The sequence below is a fragment of the Amblyomma mixtum genome, chromosome 1 (genome assembly GCF_055824585.1).
Source record: "Amblyomma mixtum isolate Tamu chromosome 1, ASM5582458v1, whole genome shotgun sequence".
In the NCBI taxonomy this organism is placed as follows: domain Eukaryota; kingdom Metazoa; phylum Arthropoda; class Arachnida; order Ixodida; family Ixodidae; genus Amblyomma; species Amblyomma mixtum.
In genome coordinates, this window is record NC_143012.1 from 224981361 (window position 1) to 224998857 (window position 17497).

The 17497-nt window shown below is 45.6% G+C and overlaps 1 protein-coding gene across 1 annotated transcript; it reads right to left on the bottom strand.

Annotated features, from left to right (window-relative positions):
• Window positions 1–4333: 4333 nt before the first annotated feature.
• On the bottom strand, window positions 4334–15309 carry LOC149371065 (clavesin-2-like). The gene is made up of 3 exons (XM_089584573.1): window positions 15142–15309; window positions 6021–6134; window positions 4334–4510 (listed from the first exon to the last, which is right to left on the bottom strand). Exons 1-3 carry the CDS (start codon window positions 15307–15309, stop codon window positions 4334–4336), a joined length of 459 nt encoding a protein of 152 aa, XP_089440699.1.
• Between the last annotated feature and the right edge of the window lie 2188 nt (window positions 15310–17497).

Consider the following 17497-nt stretch of genomic DNA (forward strand, 5'->3'; position numbering starts at 1 on the left):
ACACTGCAGCCGCTTTGGGGGGATTTGCGTGATGAAAAGCAATTGTCTATAATTGGGTTCTCATTAATCAGCTCAACGTTCCAATGCGGCAGTTGTGGGGTCTTCGTAATTTTCATCTGTTTCAGATGTCGCCGTTTATGCGTGCAGACATTCCGCTTTTCTTTTTCTTCTTGCGCAAGAAACAGTTTATGAGCTCCAGCCTACGTGCACCTGTGTGTGTTCCTGCGTGCAGGCATGTGCGTGACGTGTGTGCGTGTGTTTGTGTGCAGTTGGTACGGACGCAAGTGAAAAAGATTACTTTAATTCCAATTGCTAGCGCTGGATCTATCGTCTACAGACAGCACCCAGCTGTCCAATATTAGCAACTGACCTCGACGAGGGACCAAAAATAATTTGACAGCATAGTTAGCACATGTAAAGCGAGATCCAGCGAGAGCTGTTTACGAAATTTTACGATATGGTGAGTTATAATATACGAGAATAACTTCATACCTGCATAACACTATAGCGTTCTTTTGGTTTTCCACACGTACTAGTTTTTAAACTAGCTCTTCTCTCCAGTCCGCTGCTCTAGGCACGAGGCGATACGGATGACCCTGTCCCCGGGCAGCGCGTTTAGCAGCAGCTGCTGCAGATGGACCCTTGCTACATTCTTCTCTCTAGCCACACTCTCCCTCCTTCCATGTCAGCTACTCCCCGGATGGTCTCTTTTGCGTTTTGCCTCCAGACAAACGCGCGGCGGCCGTTTTTCTATGGAGGCAAACCGCAAAAGGCGGCAGTGTGCTGTGCGATGTCAGTGCACGTTAAATATCTCCAGGTGGTCGAAATTATTCCGGAAACCTCCTCCACTACGGCACTACTTTCTTCTTTCACTCCCATCTTCATCCTTTCCCTTACGGCGCGGTTCAGGAGTCCACTGAGATATGGGAGACAGTTACTGCGCCATTTCCTTTTCTCAAAATCCAATTTTGAAAGTGGCAGATGCCGTCCAGTTGCGTATTTCCACGCACTCGCCATGCGATTCTCCTTCCACAGCAATCGTCCGCTTGCGTCTTCCACGGTAACTATCCCCCGGGTGGTTCCTGTGGCAACCATCCTCCACTTGCGCCTTATGTTCTCGCTTTACCTTCCTCCGTCCACGGTAAAAATTCTTCGTTTAGGCTGTCCCATGCTTTCGCCATACATTCATCCTACCATGCTAACAATCCTTCATTTGGCGGTCTCTCCGCCCAGGCCGCACCCTTCTCCTTTCATGCGGAGGGTTACCATGAGAACTAACCTCCGGGGGCGCCTTCTTACGCACTCACCACTGTCCTCGCTCCAGGTGTGCTACCTTCCCTGTGGTCACCAAAAAAAAAACAAGTTTTTCTGCCTTATTATGCTTGTCATACCCTCCTCCTTCCAGGGTTATCATCCTCCATTTGAACATGGCGCCGCTCTCGCCACACCCTTCCTTTCCCGAGTAAACCCTTTCCGGATAATTCCGGTAGTAACCAAGAACCGGTTACGTCTTCCTACGCTGATATCATAACCTCCGCCGTGCACGGCAGTCCTCTTCGTACTTTCTGGGTAATTACTCTCCGTGGGGTTGGCGCTTTTTACTCCTTTTACAAGCTCCGCTTTTTCGCGTTCTCGCCATAACATCCTTCTTCCACGGTAACTATGCTCCGGTTGGGGATGCCTCTCGCCATACCCTCCTCCTTCAGCGGGAACCACCAGCAGTATGGTCCGGTTGGTAACTACCCACGGGTTACGCATTCCTCCGCACTCGTCCAACCCTCCCCTTCCACGGCAACCGCCCTCCGAGTGGTTCCCATAGCAACGCATGCACCGGTTACGCTGACGACTACTACTACTACTACTACTACTACTACTACTACTACTACTACTACTACTACTACTACTACTGCTGCTACTACTACTACTACTACTACTACTGCCACTACTACTACTACTACTACTACTACTACTACTACTACTACTACTACTACTACTACTACTACTACTACTACTACTGCTACTACTACTACTACTACTACTACTACTACTACTACTACTACTACTACTACTACTACTACTACTACTACTGCCACTACTACTACTACTACTACTTCTACTACTACAACTACTACTACTACGACGACGACGAGGACCAGGACGACGACGACGCGAAACTCGGGAATGGACGCTAAACAGCTGTCGCTGTAATAACTAGGAAGAGGTTTAACCTATCCTTAAGAGCGCACTGCAATAGCAGTAGATATCCCCCCGAGCAAGCACTGCTTGTATTTCACAGACCCATAGATCGCGGGGTGTCTTCGCACCACAACCGGCGCAGTGGCGCAGCGATTAGGCGGTGGCGATTCCAAACACTGCCACCGGGTGTGGCTTGTGGGACCCAGGTTGCTTCTGCCAATTTCCCGTAGTACGCGCAGACAAGCGCCATGGGGCAAGGCTAATTAGAGTACCTTTGTAATGAACTCGAGGGTTGTACAGCAAGTGAATGCGTGCACACATTTAACCATGGTAACTTTCAACGGCTTCAGTCGGTAAGACGAATAATGGATGTGTGTAAAACGACGCATCTGCATAACAGTGGCTTAGTTTTCACAATATGTGAATGCATTTTTTGCCTCATTTCACTTGGCTGGATAAGTCACACTTGATAAAATTTCTGCAGATTTTCTACCTTTGGCGGGTTCCAACCAAAGGGAACACTTAAGCTGGCCTTTCAGCAACGTGTAGAGTATTCCTTTGTGAAGAGGAGTGCTAGTGGAACAAACAAAAAATCTCTTGGCAATAAGAAAGCCGCCCCATGGGCATGAACATTCTTTTTTTTATTGCGACCGTGTGCCTACTGGCATAATGTAATATCTACACATAGATACCCGTTAGACTCTCGAAGGCAGTCCAGTAATGTCCTGTAGTGCCACCCAGAAATTCAGGCTTGTACATCCGGTGGTCGGCCTAGCTGTTGTCCGTACCGGAGCAACTGTTTCTGCCGGATGGCACGCAAAGAGGGGCAGGTCCAAACAAGTGTTTAGTGTCTGCCTAGCAGACAGGAGTGGGGCCGAAATAACATTAGTGGGTTTGCAAGAATTTCCTCCCGCTGTCAAAATTCTGTGTCCTGGAAAGTAGCTGTGAGTCTATGACGTACTTTTAAGTTATGCATTTTGACAAGGTACTGAAATCTCTGCTGCGAGCGATGAGCTTTGAAAGAGCGATGCGCAAAATAGATATTCAAGTTAAACCATCTTCACCAATAAGGGATCCTGTGCGCATTTGAAAATAGCATTTATACCACGCGCAGGCCTGCTGTCTTCTACAAAAGCGGGAAAGCCATTTTCGAGGGTTACGTCAGTGCCGACAGCCGGCTACGCCGGAATGCGGGACGAGGTCGTAATCACTTGATCAATGACGACAGCACCCATGTTCACGCGCTGTAATGTGTTCTATAGATTCGGCGGACGTTTCAATTATCCTGAGCCTGATGTGCACAGAAGGATCGGTGCTACTAGGTTTCTAATGTCTCCTCATTTGAAAAATATGTTGGCAGCGTAATGAGTGCATGGTGTACGCATAATGCTACAGTTCTCTCATTACACTTGACCTCGCGGCCGTCCTCTTTTTCTCCATGCTTCTTATCGTCATAGACATCACAACTGCTACACATACATCATGAGAACAGAAAACTGTGCGAGTTCGGAAGGGCATGTATTTTGAACAGAGCTAAAAACGACGGAGACTTCTTTGTGTGTGTATGACAAATGACAGTCGATGCGAATAAAACGACACTTTTATGGCTAACCATTCGTGCCTACAAAGCGGTGCTTTACAGTGGCTGGTGGTGAAACAGCTGCGTTAATATTCGCTAAGAGACTTTGTATGTCTCGTGAACATCAAATACCCGCAGTGATGCCTCGGGGGCGATGGCGTTCAGCTGCTAAGCACAAGGTAGTTGGTTCGAATCCCAGCAGTGTCGAACGCATCCCGACGTAGACGAAAAGTAAAAGTCGCCCTTGTGCTATGACTTGTCTGTGCATGTTAAAGAACTTGAGGTGCTCTACTTTATTCCACAGCCCTCCACTACGGTATCTGTCACAGCCCCCCATGTGCGGCCATAGACTTTAATTAAGCGTAACGTACCCCAGACTATGAGTAAACACCAAAACACGTCCTCTCGTGGCCTGCGCCTTTGAATCACAAGTGTTCTGGTTGACGACACGCCTTTGTGGTGTGGCGGGAAGCTTGCCGAGTGCGCGTGGGCGCTTTATACTGGTTTATACTTCGTCGAATGTTCTGCTGTTTTCTGAACTTTAATTCTTCGCACAGTTTATTTCTTGACGTAGCCATAATGGCTAATGCTCTCAAAGTAACCCTCTTTCTCCTGAAAAGAACGTCCTTGACTTTGGAAGTCGAAATCTTCGAGTGTTCCTCCGAACTCATTCGGTATCAGCGCAGTGGGCATGAGGTCTCGAAGTTCTGAAATCCCGGTCCTGAGGACGTGAACCTGAAGCAGAACGGAGTATATAAGGTAATGTCACTTCGCTCATAGATGAGGTTTATGATCGCCCTTAATAGATTTGTATCGGCGGGACAGCAGTCTTCAAGCTTCATCATTCCGTTAACATTATACGTAGAGTATGGGAGATTAATATAGTCTATGCCTCGGCAGTCAAATTCTTCTGCAGTGATGTGCAATAGGAATAGAAATGTTTGCTGCATTTACCTGTATTCGCAAAAGTACACTTTGCTTGCAGATGTAACAACCATCTATTAATTTTCACTACGTAAGGCGTCTGAAGAATTTGTCCTTCGAAGCGTGGCTCATAATCTTTTGTTTGCGACTGCACATCCTTTCTCAGAAGTATAGTGCCCATGGGGTTTGCTGTAGCCCTGTAGCTAGGCTGTCTAAATTTACAAGGGTACTGCTATGGGCTAGTTGATTTCGCATTACCGAAAGGAACAGCGTGGATAGAGGACGATCAAAGTGAACAACACAGGCGCTGAGTAACCGAAGCGCAGACTGCACAGTCCAGCCCCATATTTGGCAGCCTTAAGCACGGGAAGGTTGAGGATGTGAATATATCACGCCTTCGACATATTAAGGTCGCTAAGGGTGCAAACCGATCGGCTGCAGTACTTGAATCGAACCTCGCTGTATATTGTTTGAAAACGGCTCTCCACTCTAAGCTGCCAAGTGATTACTAGATCACTTCTCCTATCAACGAACTTCGTCTATCATGCATGGCTCCCAATGCAGCCACATTGTGTTTGCTAATATCTTTTGTAACACTGAATTATTAGTATTTTCCGGGGCTTGTGCGTACTCAGAATGCTTGTTGTGAAACAAATTGTTCGCTCTTGGAATTCATATTACAAAGAAAGGTTCTTTAGTCACAAATATCAAACACATAACAGCGTTCAGATATTGCAAATGATATCTGTTTACAGACCATTCATGGTATCTGATCTCGTATGACTTCGTGGTGCGCAAAACTGCTGGATGGACGTACCTGTGTGACGTAATTTGCGATGATAAGTTTGTGCCTACCTGGCGTCTTGCCTGCATTATTTGTTTTATGTACAGTCTTTGTCAAAAATAAACAGACCGAGGGGTTTGCTTCCAAGCTGCGTAGCGGGGCTCTTAAGCATATTTTAAAGTCCTAAGATTGGAAGAGTTGAGGAATGAAGTTCCTCCCGTCTTCGTAAAATCAAGGTCCCTGAGTTTACAAGAAGAGCTGCGGTGTAGGGCTCAGAAGCGGATCTCTTGAGCTATATACCTTTGACAGAGACTGTATCTCATTCCTAGCTGAAAGGCATTTTTAAGGCGCAACAGAAAGGATTCAATTATTAAAAAAAATATGGCCAGCAAAGACGCATAAGAGTCATTTGTTTCTACTAGGGATTATTACAAACGGTATTAAGAATCACCTTCTCTATTTTGGGGGCGCATTTGTTTATATTCATATGGTGTTTATATGTGGCAAGAAATGTGGTGAGGCAGTACTCATACTTACCCTTCTCTTCATCTTGTTCGAAAAAAACGGCCTTATGAGGAGAGTATAAACTCCTTCAAAGAACACCGGCGTGTTCAGAAAGTAAATCTTCTTGATGCGCGCTGGCATGCAGTCCTGAGAAGGAAGAAAAAGTGCTGAGGAATAGAAATGCACCGCGATCGATATTCGGCTACAAGAGATTCTACTTCTCTAAATGTTTATTTCGCTGCTTTCCAACCGAAAATTTCGTGTGCTTCCTCTGCCAGTGTAGAGGAACTTTCGGCTGAAACGAGGATTAGGTATTGTTTCATTCAAAACCTTAGCCGTAATCAGCACTCGCCGACAAATTATTCCGCCATAATTAATGGTCTGCTGAACGTAGCAAAGGAGCTGCAAGGCCAGTGAACGACTGCACCACGATGTTGGAAGAAATGTGTAACGGAGTGCAAATTAGCCACAGTCTACCTAGCACTGCTGCATTTTAGAAACGGTCTGCATCCCCAGCCGCAGTCATATTTATTTCACTGGATGTTCGCAGCAATCTTTCCTTCAATGTCCTGAAGAAAATCTTGTGAACGGAGATGAGGTAGCTGGAGGAGCACGTGGCACTGCAACACAGCAATGCTCTGAGTCCGATGAATGACTGTAGTTCTACTAGATACAGTAGCGGATTAGTTAATTGCAGCATGCCCTTCATTAAAATTCCCTCATGTGCACATTGCTCGAGTCATCTCTGCGTGTTTGAGGCCCCATCGTTGTCAAAGCAGCCGAGGCGGAGGCTGGTTCGGTCGTTGCCAACAGCTCTAAACTTGTTGGTCGGCACCTCTGCCACAAGTTCTCCGCGCGTTGCCCAGTGCAGAGTAGTGGCCGTAGTACCATGGGTTGCTGGAAGAATTCAGTCTTTGTAGACTGCCGGGCGCATGGTCTTGTCAGTTTTCTTCCATGTCGGCATGCCATATTCATAGCATTCCGACACGATGTGGGTGGCGGTAGCCGAGCTTTGGCAGCGACAGCAATCCCTTCGTCGGGGTTATTGATTTAATAACTTGTTAGCGCAGTGTCGGTCGCAAGGCGGCGGACTAGGCTCTACGTTCCACTCGGTAGCCCCTCCGGGATAGGTGGATTAGGGCGCGCCTCCTTTTCAGCACGTTCCTTTCGTTCACCGCGGAAGGGGTCAAGGGCCTTACAGCGTCACTTCTGGATTTATTTGAAAGCTGAAGGATTGAGGGAGGAGGTATGCGTACCCACTTATGTTTATAAATACATTCGACGCAATTTCTATCTCGAATAGCAAATTGAATATCTCGAATAGTAGCCTCTCGCGGCTCGCTGATAGCCCATTCATTGCCTTCGTAGCTCTGAGTGCACGGAAAAAATAAATTGAAGCATCACGGTCATATTTATTGGGAGGTGTAGATTATGAAATGTGGCTTATAAATCACCGACGAAGGCAGGGTTCCTTGTCGGGCTCGCGCTCACTCGCTTGCATGTTTCGTATATGCGAGACGAATCAGTGAAGAGGTATTTTCTGTACCTGCATTCATACTGAGGAAATGTTTACAGTGCCCACTGCGCTGCTTTTAGGTGAGCTGTACGCTCTACTTCCGCACTGAAGACGTCGTCACATGATGCGATAGGCGACGTCGACTCAAGCCACTGTCTGGACATGCTTGGATTTCCATGCTCTTTGGTATTTTTAGTGCGTAAGCATTAATCTGATGGGTACCAACCCCGAGCAAACTCAACCGTTGTCTGTTCGCCTCCCGCTAGAACTCTGTCCCGCGGAACTGCCCGTTATTCGCTGTGTGCTACGTGGCGCTTATTCGCTGGTTCTGACCCGAGCACAACCGCCCCTTGAACGTCCGCAGCTGGCCTAGCGCGAGTGCTCGATCCCGCGAGCAAAAATCTGTGCTTTCGCATTGATTGGAATGTAGTAAACATTCTCTGTAGTTTTTGTCACCACCTGAGGGGGGGGGGGGGGCATGATTTATGCCAGATCGTCGTGTATGGAAACTGTGGTAGCCGGTAGTTTTTGCGCTATGCTACAGCTCTGCTGCTTAGAATGACCGCATTTGGAGTCATATTTCTTCGCAGGTGTCTGTCATCTGTGAGCGCAACTCTATAAGCCTTCCGAAAATGGATGTACTCATCTTAGGGCCGACCATCTCTGTTTTAATGCTAAACGAAGTTTTTTCAAAGTACTAACCCTAGCTGGCGTGAAGCTCGGTTCCTTCGGACTAGATTCGCTTGTTCAACAGTTTCCGAAATCAAGTTTATACAACTGAGAGCGTAAAGGTCTTCTACAGGTGTGCGCTTGGTCAGCATCGTGGCGATACAGATAGCTTCTCGGTTAAGCTTTGCAAGGTTGTCGAACTCCTATTGCGTGCTGACGTGGAAATTGTGGTCAGGCCTAATGTGGGAGCTAAGAAGGGCTGCAACTAGGTGGCATGCATCCTTTTCTCTTGCACCTTTTTCAAGGCGGTGCTTATAAGGTGCTGTATTGCTATCTTGGGGACGTTACTTTGCTGACCCATGTGGTGCCTTTTCCGTCACGTTCAAGATACTCCTCTACAATTCGCATGAAACACTGGCGTCGAATAGTTGACCGGACGTATATAAGCCAATTAGTCTTCAGATCATTTCAGCCTTCCTGTACGGGACAATAACAGAAAAAAACGCGTTCTGTTTCCACCGGCTAAACGTACACGCCCACTGGGCTTAATAAATATTCGATGATATCTCTGCCATGTTGGATATTATGTACCAGTTCACCTGCTGCTGACTCATCCCGGCAGCGAAGACACACACACACACACACACACGCGCGCGCGCGCGCGCGCGCGCGCGCACGCACACGCACACGCACACGCACACGCACACGCACACGCACACGCACACGCACACACACACACACACACACAGAGAAGGAACACTCAAAACACAGACGAACGCTACACTCACAACAGTTGTGAGTGCAGCGTTCGTCCGTGTTTTGAGTGTTCCTTCTCTGTGTGTGTGTGTGTGCCTCTTTGCTGCCGGGGTGATTCAAGAATGTTACCAACTTGCCCAAAAACGTGTTTTACTGAAGTTCACCTGCTGAATATGTCGTTGCCCAGATGGTCAAGCCTGCTTTAAAGACTTAATGCATCAATGGATTGGCAGCAACGGGCGTGAAGGTATAGCCATTACAAGATTAAATAATGTGGACGACTGGACCACTCTGCTCTACAGTACTGTTTGTCGGTGGAAGGCCAGCATAGTCGTCTTCTTGAACTTGGTTTACATTCGGTGGGCCACAAGTTTTCAATATACGTCCGTAGACGACCATGCATTCTAGCTAACGTTGTGTTCTCAATGATTACTGCATGCTGAACAGAGCCGTATGCGTTGGGAACGTTTAGGGCAACCACATTTCTTGGCTGCACCGATGAGCGCACCTCAGAAAGGCGATGCCGCAGCATTAGGAGGACGTATTAAGAGCTTGGACCACGGTGGGATACTTTTGGGGGAGGATGGAAGGGACGTCTTTTCTAGGATCCAAACAAGGCTCCCCAGGGTAATGGATTCTATATTCTTGGAGAGGATGCTGGCCAGAGATATAGGCTCCAGATTTCCAACCTCTCTGGGCGGCTTTCCCAGTTATGATTAGTAAAACCGGCGATATACCCGTCATCCAGATTTTGTTCAATGTGTCGAAGAGGGCTGCATGCAGTCATAATCACCAGCTGGATTACATCCTCTGCAGGGTAACGGTCTTCCCATATCTCGCAAATTAACCCTGTCCTGTGACAGTTCCGGCCACCGTATCTCTGCAGAACTGCTTAACCTCATCTGCGCTTCTATCTTTTTGTCACCCTCTGACACGCTTGCCTACTCTCAGAATGGAATCCGTTAGCCTTAAGGACAAGCACTTATCTTGCCTTCGCATCACATGCCCTACCTAAGCCCATTTCTTCCTCTTTATTTCAAACAGGATGTCATTAACCCTCGTTTGTTGTATCTGTATCGGGTCAAGAGTTGCTCTGGTTCTGAGCGATATTTTTCTGTGCGCGGTTGATAGGTGCCTGGAGCGTGATTTGGAAGGAATGGTGACGACAGTTTTCCGTTATGTTGACGATTTTATAGTTTTTGTGAAATGTCGTGGCATCACCCGGCCAATGGTCAATGTTTTGAAGGTGTTCAAAGAAAGAGGACGTGGCCTGAATTTTATGTGTGAAGCTCCCGAAAATGGACGCATTCAGTTTTTGGACATTTCCTTGTTTTTCGAGGGCAACCATGTGTGCTGGTCGTTTTCACCAAGGTCAAAGAAACCCTTGTTGAATTTTTCTTCAGGCCATTCGAAGTTGATTAAGAATGACATTGCGTTGAATGCATCACATTCGGCTTTCACAAAGTCCTGTTTCCATCGGATGGACAAAGCATTCGCCGATCAGGTGGCCAGACTAAAAAACGCGGGGTTCCCGGCCTCTGTGCTGGCTTCGGTGTCGCAACGGATCCTTACGGTACAGAAACAAACTGTAAAGGGGAGTAGGTCGCATAAAGAGAGCGCACAGGGAAGGAAAAAGCTCGCCTGCATCCCTAACATACATGAAATGTCTCACAGCCTTAAAAAGGTGGCTCGCCGTTATGAGGTGGACTTGGTATTTTCAGCCAAGAATAAGGTAGGGCGGATATGTGCCGCCATTGATAGGTGTGACGCACCGCGGGAGAAAAGGAACGCTTGTGGGGTGAACCACTCCAATCCGTTTGTGGACTGTGCTTGCGGTGTAGTGTATTCCATTCCCCTGAAATGCGGTCGACACTACACGGGGCAGACGGGACGCTGTCTAAATGTACGCCTCCAGGAGCGCGCCAGGTCACTTGACGGGGGTTCGGGGACGCACCTGACCAAGCATGTCAAAAGTAGCAAGTATGCCCCTTGTTCAAGGAAACGCGCGTTCTCTGGAAGCATCAAGATAAGACTTCCCGGGAGATTATGGAGGCCTTTCGTATAAGGAAGTCGGCAGATGTATGCGTGATTTTGCCATCCTTGCTGCTGCTTGATGCCGAGGTTGATTATCTTCAAAGAACACTAAACTATGATAACAGGTAGATTCGTCGTAATTTAACGTGTGTTCTTGCCTGTAACCTTTGTAACCGTGTTAAGACTGTGCATGTAACCTTTGGTTTTGTCTATATATTTTGTGTTTTAATAAATTTTGTCAGTTGTTAGTGAGCACTTGTGTTGTTGTCACTCTGTCTCTGTCCCTGTCTTTGTGGTGCCACAGCAGTATGCCTTTTTCGTTACCCTCCACGTTTCTGCCCCATAGGTGAGTACCGGTAAGACACAGCAGCTGTTATATACTTTTCTCTCGAGGTATATTGGTAAACTTTCATTTATTAGCCAGGACAGCAGCTTGGGCATGTTGGTTATTCATTTGTGACGGAAGAGCGCAAAACACCGGGACAAGAGACAAGCGCTGACTTACAACTGGTTTTTATTTCGAAGAAACACTGCTTCTTATACCTTCTTCCCCCTCAAAAAGACACAACAAATGCGTCACAACCATATCGTTCAAGCGTCCAAAAAACACAAGATAAATAATCACAGAGATTTATAATCACATTTTTAACATTTCAAATTCTTTCTTAGTCAAAGCAACAGACGGCGTGCTGACACAATCATCGCGCAGACTCGCTATCGAAGCTGCCTCGATTATTTCCCTGACTAACTGGTCTTTGTGATTAGCCAAAGCTTTGCATTTCTGGAAAACAGGTGCACAACTTGTTGAAGGGCAATTTCTGCAATGAATTCCCAGGTTCCGGCAAGCTTGCTCGAAATTAGTTTTGTGTTCTAGTAGCCTTTCGTTCATGCACCTACCAGTCTGCCCTATGTATTGTTTACCACATGCCACTGGCAACGAATAAACAAGGCCTTCGGTGCACTCCACAAAGGGGGTTCGATGCTTTATCGTGCATCCCTCGTGCACGAGTCAATTCCGACCCGACCAAAAAGAAGCAGGGATGCACGATAAAGCATCGAACCCCCTTTGTGGAGTGCACCGAAGGCCTTGTTTATTCGTTGCCAGTGGCATGTGGTAAACAATACATAGGGCAGACTGGTAGGTGCATGAACGAAAGGCTACTAGAACACAAAACTAATTTCGAGCAAGCTTGCCGGAACCTGGGAATTCATTGCAGAAATTGCCCTTCAACAAGTTGTGCACCTGTTTTCCAGAAATGCAAAGCTTTGGCTAATCACAAAGACCAGTTAGTCAGGGAAATAATCGAGGCAGCTTCGATAGCGAGTCTGCGCGATGATTGTGTCAGCACGCCGTCTGTTGCTTTGACTAAGAAAGAATTTGAAATGTTAAAAATGTGATTATAAATCTCTGTGATTATTTATCTTGTGTTTTTTGGACGCTTGAACGATATGGTTGTGACGCATTTGTTGTGTTTTTTTGAGGGGGAAGAAGGTATAAGAAGCAGTGTTTCTTCGAAATAAAAACCAGTTGTAAGTCAGCGCTTGTCTCTTGTCCCGGTGATTTGCGCTGTTCCGTCACAAATTTCATTTATTATCTGGGAAAATGTGCCAAATGCTCTCCATCCCATTCTTACTCTTCTAGTTATTTCATGCTCGTGATCCGGTTATGTGGTCGTTGACCCTCCCAAGTACACGTCTTCACTTGCCATTTCCAGCACATCGTTACCAATTGTAGTCTGTTGCTGTCTTGCGAGAATGTTGGTCGTTACATTGGTTTTCTGGATATTTCTTTTTAGACCAACCGTTCTGCTCTGCCTATCGAATTCATTGATCATGCTTTGCAATTCATCTCCTGAGTGACTTAGCAATGCAATGCTATCAGCGAATCGCAGATTACTGAGGTGTTCTCCATTATCTCTCTTCCCCAATTGCTCGCAGTCCAGGTCACTCAACACCTGCTGTAAACAGGCGGTGAATAGCATTGGCGAGATCGTCTCTTCGTGCCTGACATCCTTCGTTTCTGGAATTTTACTCCTCACTTTATGACGAATTACGGTGGCTGTGCAGGCGCTATATATATCTCCCAGTATTTTTTCATAAGGCTCATATACATATTGATATTGCAATGCCTTCATAACTGCTGAGGTTTCGACTGACTCAATTGCTTTCTCGTTACTTTTGGAAGGCTATATATATGGGTTGGTTATATTGTGCTCATTTCTCTATCACTTGATATAGTCTTCCGGAAAGTTGCGGAGTTGCGAGACGGTAATCCGATATACCACCGGTGAACATGAGATATTTTCCCTCGCTAAAACAACGTGCAGCTCGGACATGCAGAAAGGTTGGTCTATGTCCACGTGATTTTGCACAGAGCAGGCCGGGATGTCTTCATACCGGGAATCATAGGGGAAAATGGAAAAGATTCGGTACAGCAGCAGACTGCGAGAGAAACACTTTGTCAGTTTGAAGGGCCATCTGCTCTTCCGTTAAAAGCATGTTCGGTGCCACTGTGTCTGCTGTAGTCCTTGCGAGTATGTTTTTGCAGGCTAGTTGGTGCCTAAGCATTGTGGGTTTTTTGCGCAAAAGACACGACACAAATGTGCGCAAAAAACCCACAATGCTGTAGTCCGTCGTTTCGGTTTTCCTAGGCACTTGCGGAACACTTGTCCTTACGCTGGCCACTCATGTTGGCATTTAAATTTTATCACAGAAATAAAGCTGAGATGGGATTTTTGGCATGACGGTCTTCCATTAGTCCTGTAATCACCATGTCGCCAAGGCATTGTTGCCAAAGATTAGGGATGTGGAGGTTTCGCGATTGTGTGTCTTCCAACCTAAAACTACTTCGTCCCGAAACACTAGTCCTAGCGCATCACAGTTGCGCATACTGCATAGCTCATTTTTCTTTTCGAAGAGGAATTCAGCAATAATTCTTTGTTCCTGTGTGACGTACGACAGGAACGGCAAGCACATTTTTCTGTGACGTGTGAATTTTATATTTCTTTGCTGGAACAAGTGAATCTTTCTGGCGAGAATTCCTACGTTACTGGCACTACAAAATAAAAAGAAATATCCCGTATAGTTTTCTGAGTAACAGTTGCACATATTTCAGGCTGCATCACTGAAAGATGTGGATCAATATTTTGGTATTTCAAAATTCTGACTCGAGCATTTCAATTTGCAGCACAAAAGAAAAACGCATGACGAGAATGCGGAATCTTAGGAAAGCATTCTAAAGTATCAAAAAACGTATGAAGGACAAAAAAAATCTCGCAATGATGATGTTAAAATTACAAAAAACATCATCTTCCGTCCATACGTTCCACATTTCCAGACTAAGATGTTCGCTAACAGCCCTTTACGTTGTGAATTTTGGCAAATTGCAAAGAGGTGTTCTGTATCAATATTTTTCTTTATTAAATCGTTAGAAATGTGCTATGCGAGAAAGTTAGCAAGAAATACTCATTTTCTCTGACGCACCACTGCCGTCGTCTGCATACTTGATTTTATCCTGATGGGATGCTTAATATTGTTTTTGCTTTGTTCTATTTTATAAAAACAACCACACTGCGCCTGCAGCAATAATGAACTTGTAGAAAAGTAAAGTTAGTTTCTAAAATAAATCTATCTCCTTGTTTTAGATAGGTCTAAGCAGGCAGAAAAAAATTAACAGGGGCATCTAATTCCATGAAAACTTCTTTTTATGTGAGTTGGTGGATATCTATCTTCCAGAAAGATTTAAATGGGAACTGATACAGACCACGAGAAATACGACACACACACATAGAAGCGCTAAATGACAAATGATTTTACTGGCGGTGGTCACACCTAATAATCAACACTTCGGCCCATATAAGGTTGGACCATCCGCCCATTAAACAAGCTGTAATTTTGCACTGGCGTGTACGTCCATTGTCTTTCTCTGCTTCCGCTAAATATTTTTACAACATCTAATTTCATTATGTTTTGGCAGTGCGGGAAAATTAGAGGATCTTGAGCCTTTTGCCGGAAGTGACGCCACTTCCGTTCTGGTGACGCCACTTATTTCAAGCCAATGGGCAGAGCTTATGAGTGACGACGATTGTAGCTCCATTGGGCTTCGAATGCTATATTCGCATTATTAGTCATTCTGGCTGCCCGTGCGAAGAAGTGCGGAAACTTCCTTGACTGACTTGCCTGCAAAAGTGCAAAGACTCTTCGAAGAAGTGTTGGTGTCAGGTCTGGAATCTGTTGGACAGTGAACCCCTTAAGGTCAAGGATTACGACCACTCCTTGTGTCTGCGCATCGCAGTCAAGAAGAACGTACTCTCCTCCCACTAGACAGCACCTCACAAACTCATCCATGGAGGAGATTGCTCTTTTCCAGGAACCTGAAAAAATAAACAAAAAGAACGCTTGAAGGAAACACAGCTCTAAGATCTCCTCCTGTCGATTTCAAAAACAAACCCTTATTGTGAAAGCCGTGCAACTGTTCGGATTGAGATCATGGTGTCGAAGTATTATTCTGTCGTGAGGGTGACGGGGATAGCAGTGGTTTATAGAAATTAAATAAAACAACACGTTGGGGGAAATTTGATCGCTACAGCACAGTGATCAGGAGTTGTCGAAAATAAAACGGAGAGGGGAGATGATAGGGCTCTGAAGCATAAACAGCAATACTTGCAGAAAAAGAATAGAGGAAGCCTGGCACAAGCTGGATGGCTGGTACTTCGTAAGTTGTGAAAACCGTGTGTCTGTTGCAGGATTATGGCAGCAGTAGAATGGGTATAATGACATGGGCAACACGGGCGGATTTGTGGCAGCCTTTTATAAGAGCCGGTCCTGTTTGCTATTTCCACTTCTTTAATTCTTTTACCCGAAAAAATGGGGGCTTTGTGGTCTTTCAGACAATACTCGTATTTTCTCGTGAGCGGCCCGCCTTTCCTTAAATTTCAATTAACCCCGGCTAGGCTAAAGTATGACCATCAATTGAGAGAAGCTTGAAGCGAAGAAATGCAGGGACGCCCGAGGAAATTGCACCAAATTAATTAGGTCAGGAACCGATACAATTAGTCACAATTGCAGAAAGAAGATGTAAATATGAGAACAACCTCTCCCACCGGACACGCTGCCCCCACTATGTGGACGCTACCTGCACACTCTTTAAGTCTACGCGCACGCTACGCGCACGCGTTAAAAGCACAATTTTCTCATATGTATATGCAATTAAAGTGAAAACCATGAAAACCAGGCGCAAAACAAGGGCAAGTGAGGCATGCAAAATAACAGTACAAAAATTGTTCTTAAGAGAGACAGCTCAAGATTTTTCGGTAGCTCTAGTATGTCCCTAGTGGTACTCTTCTTATTGGCTTCTCTTCCAAGCATGAACATATGAGATGTCCTAAAATGTGCTGATTTGTTTTCAAACCATTTCTGATGGCAGGACTAGGCCACAAGAATTATAATTGTAGAATTGATACCTTCGAAACAGCTTTGAGACGTGGAGTGGACCGTGAGGTCCCTGTAAAACTTGCGCAATTATTCATCAGGAAGGATGAGAATCTCTTCTGTGCAATCTCGGAATGATTTTAAAAGGTACCCGAACCCAAAGGGACAAGAATTGGGAGGAGGTAATGTCCTGCGGCAAAGCACTGATCTATCTTCGGAACGCAAATTTTGCTAAGGAACATGTTCTCTGCTGTGTCGTTTTCAGCCTTCTCTTCTGTGTCTTTCTTGCACTATTCTTCTTCTTCAAAAAAAAACAATGCACCATCTTGCCCGACAGCAAGCTTCGTAAATTGCACGTATAAAGGGACATGTACTTATTAGATGCGCACACCTCCAGCGGAGAGCAACGATAACAATAAAATTTTCAATATTACCCTAGAGAGAAATATTTGGCGGTTAGTATGTTCTAGTATGCTTTTCGTATTTCTTGTGCTCATTCTTTAGATGCTTCTTGTGCACGTGAACATTCCTTCCACAAATTAAAAATCACCTGCTATTACAGAGGAGTTGGTAAGCTTCGCTTACACGGTGCCCCATGTGAGAAGGCAGTTACGCAATTCTTTAATCACTATTATGAAAAAAAGAACTATGCATAGCGTGGGACTGCTTTACTTCCAAAACATTTAACTAAGGTTGTAAGAAAAGGCTGTAGCTTCGTAAAATCTGCACAGTTAACACAGGCGGTTAAATACTTCGTAATCATTTGGATAACCAAGCTTACACCACAAGCACTGGTACTCATGTCGGGCCTAAGTGCGCGAATTTGCTGGAAGCAGACACTTGTAATGAAGTAACTATTCACCAGCCCATCTTCACCACGATAATGTGAATTTCAGTAAGTGGCAGCTGCAAAGAAAATCTCATCAACTCAGGGGTTCCAAAAATGTGAGCGAAGAATGGCGATGAAAAACCAAAAATAGTGGCGTGAAATCGAATTAGTGAAATATAAAATAGAGAGAGCCTTCCAAGCCTAGTATTTCAAATTAACTGCATTAATTGCCAAGCGAAGTCCACGACACTGATCTGCACAAGGGAGCTCTGTCTT

Coding starts and splice junctions, on each gene's coding strand:
- LOC149371065 (XM_089584573.1), bottom strand. CDS start 15,309: ATGGATGAGTTTGTGAGGTGCTGTCTAGTGGGAGGAGAGTACGTTCTT. Junction 6,135..15,141: donor GAGTCTTTGCACTTTTGCAG/GCAAGTCAGTCA, acceptor CTTCCTTCTCAG/GACTGCATGCCAGCGCGCAT. Junction 4,511..6,020: donor CGAACAAGATGAAGAGAAGG/GTAAGTATGAGT, acceptor GTTCTGCTTCAG/GTTCACGTCCTCAGGACCGG.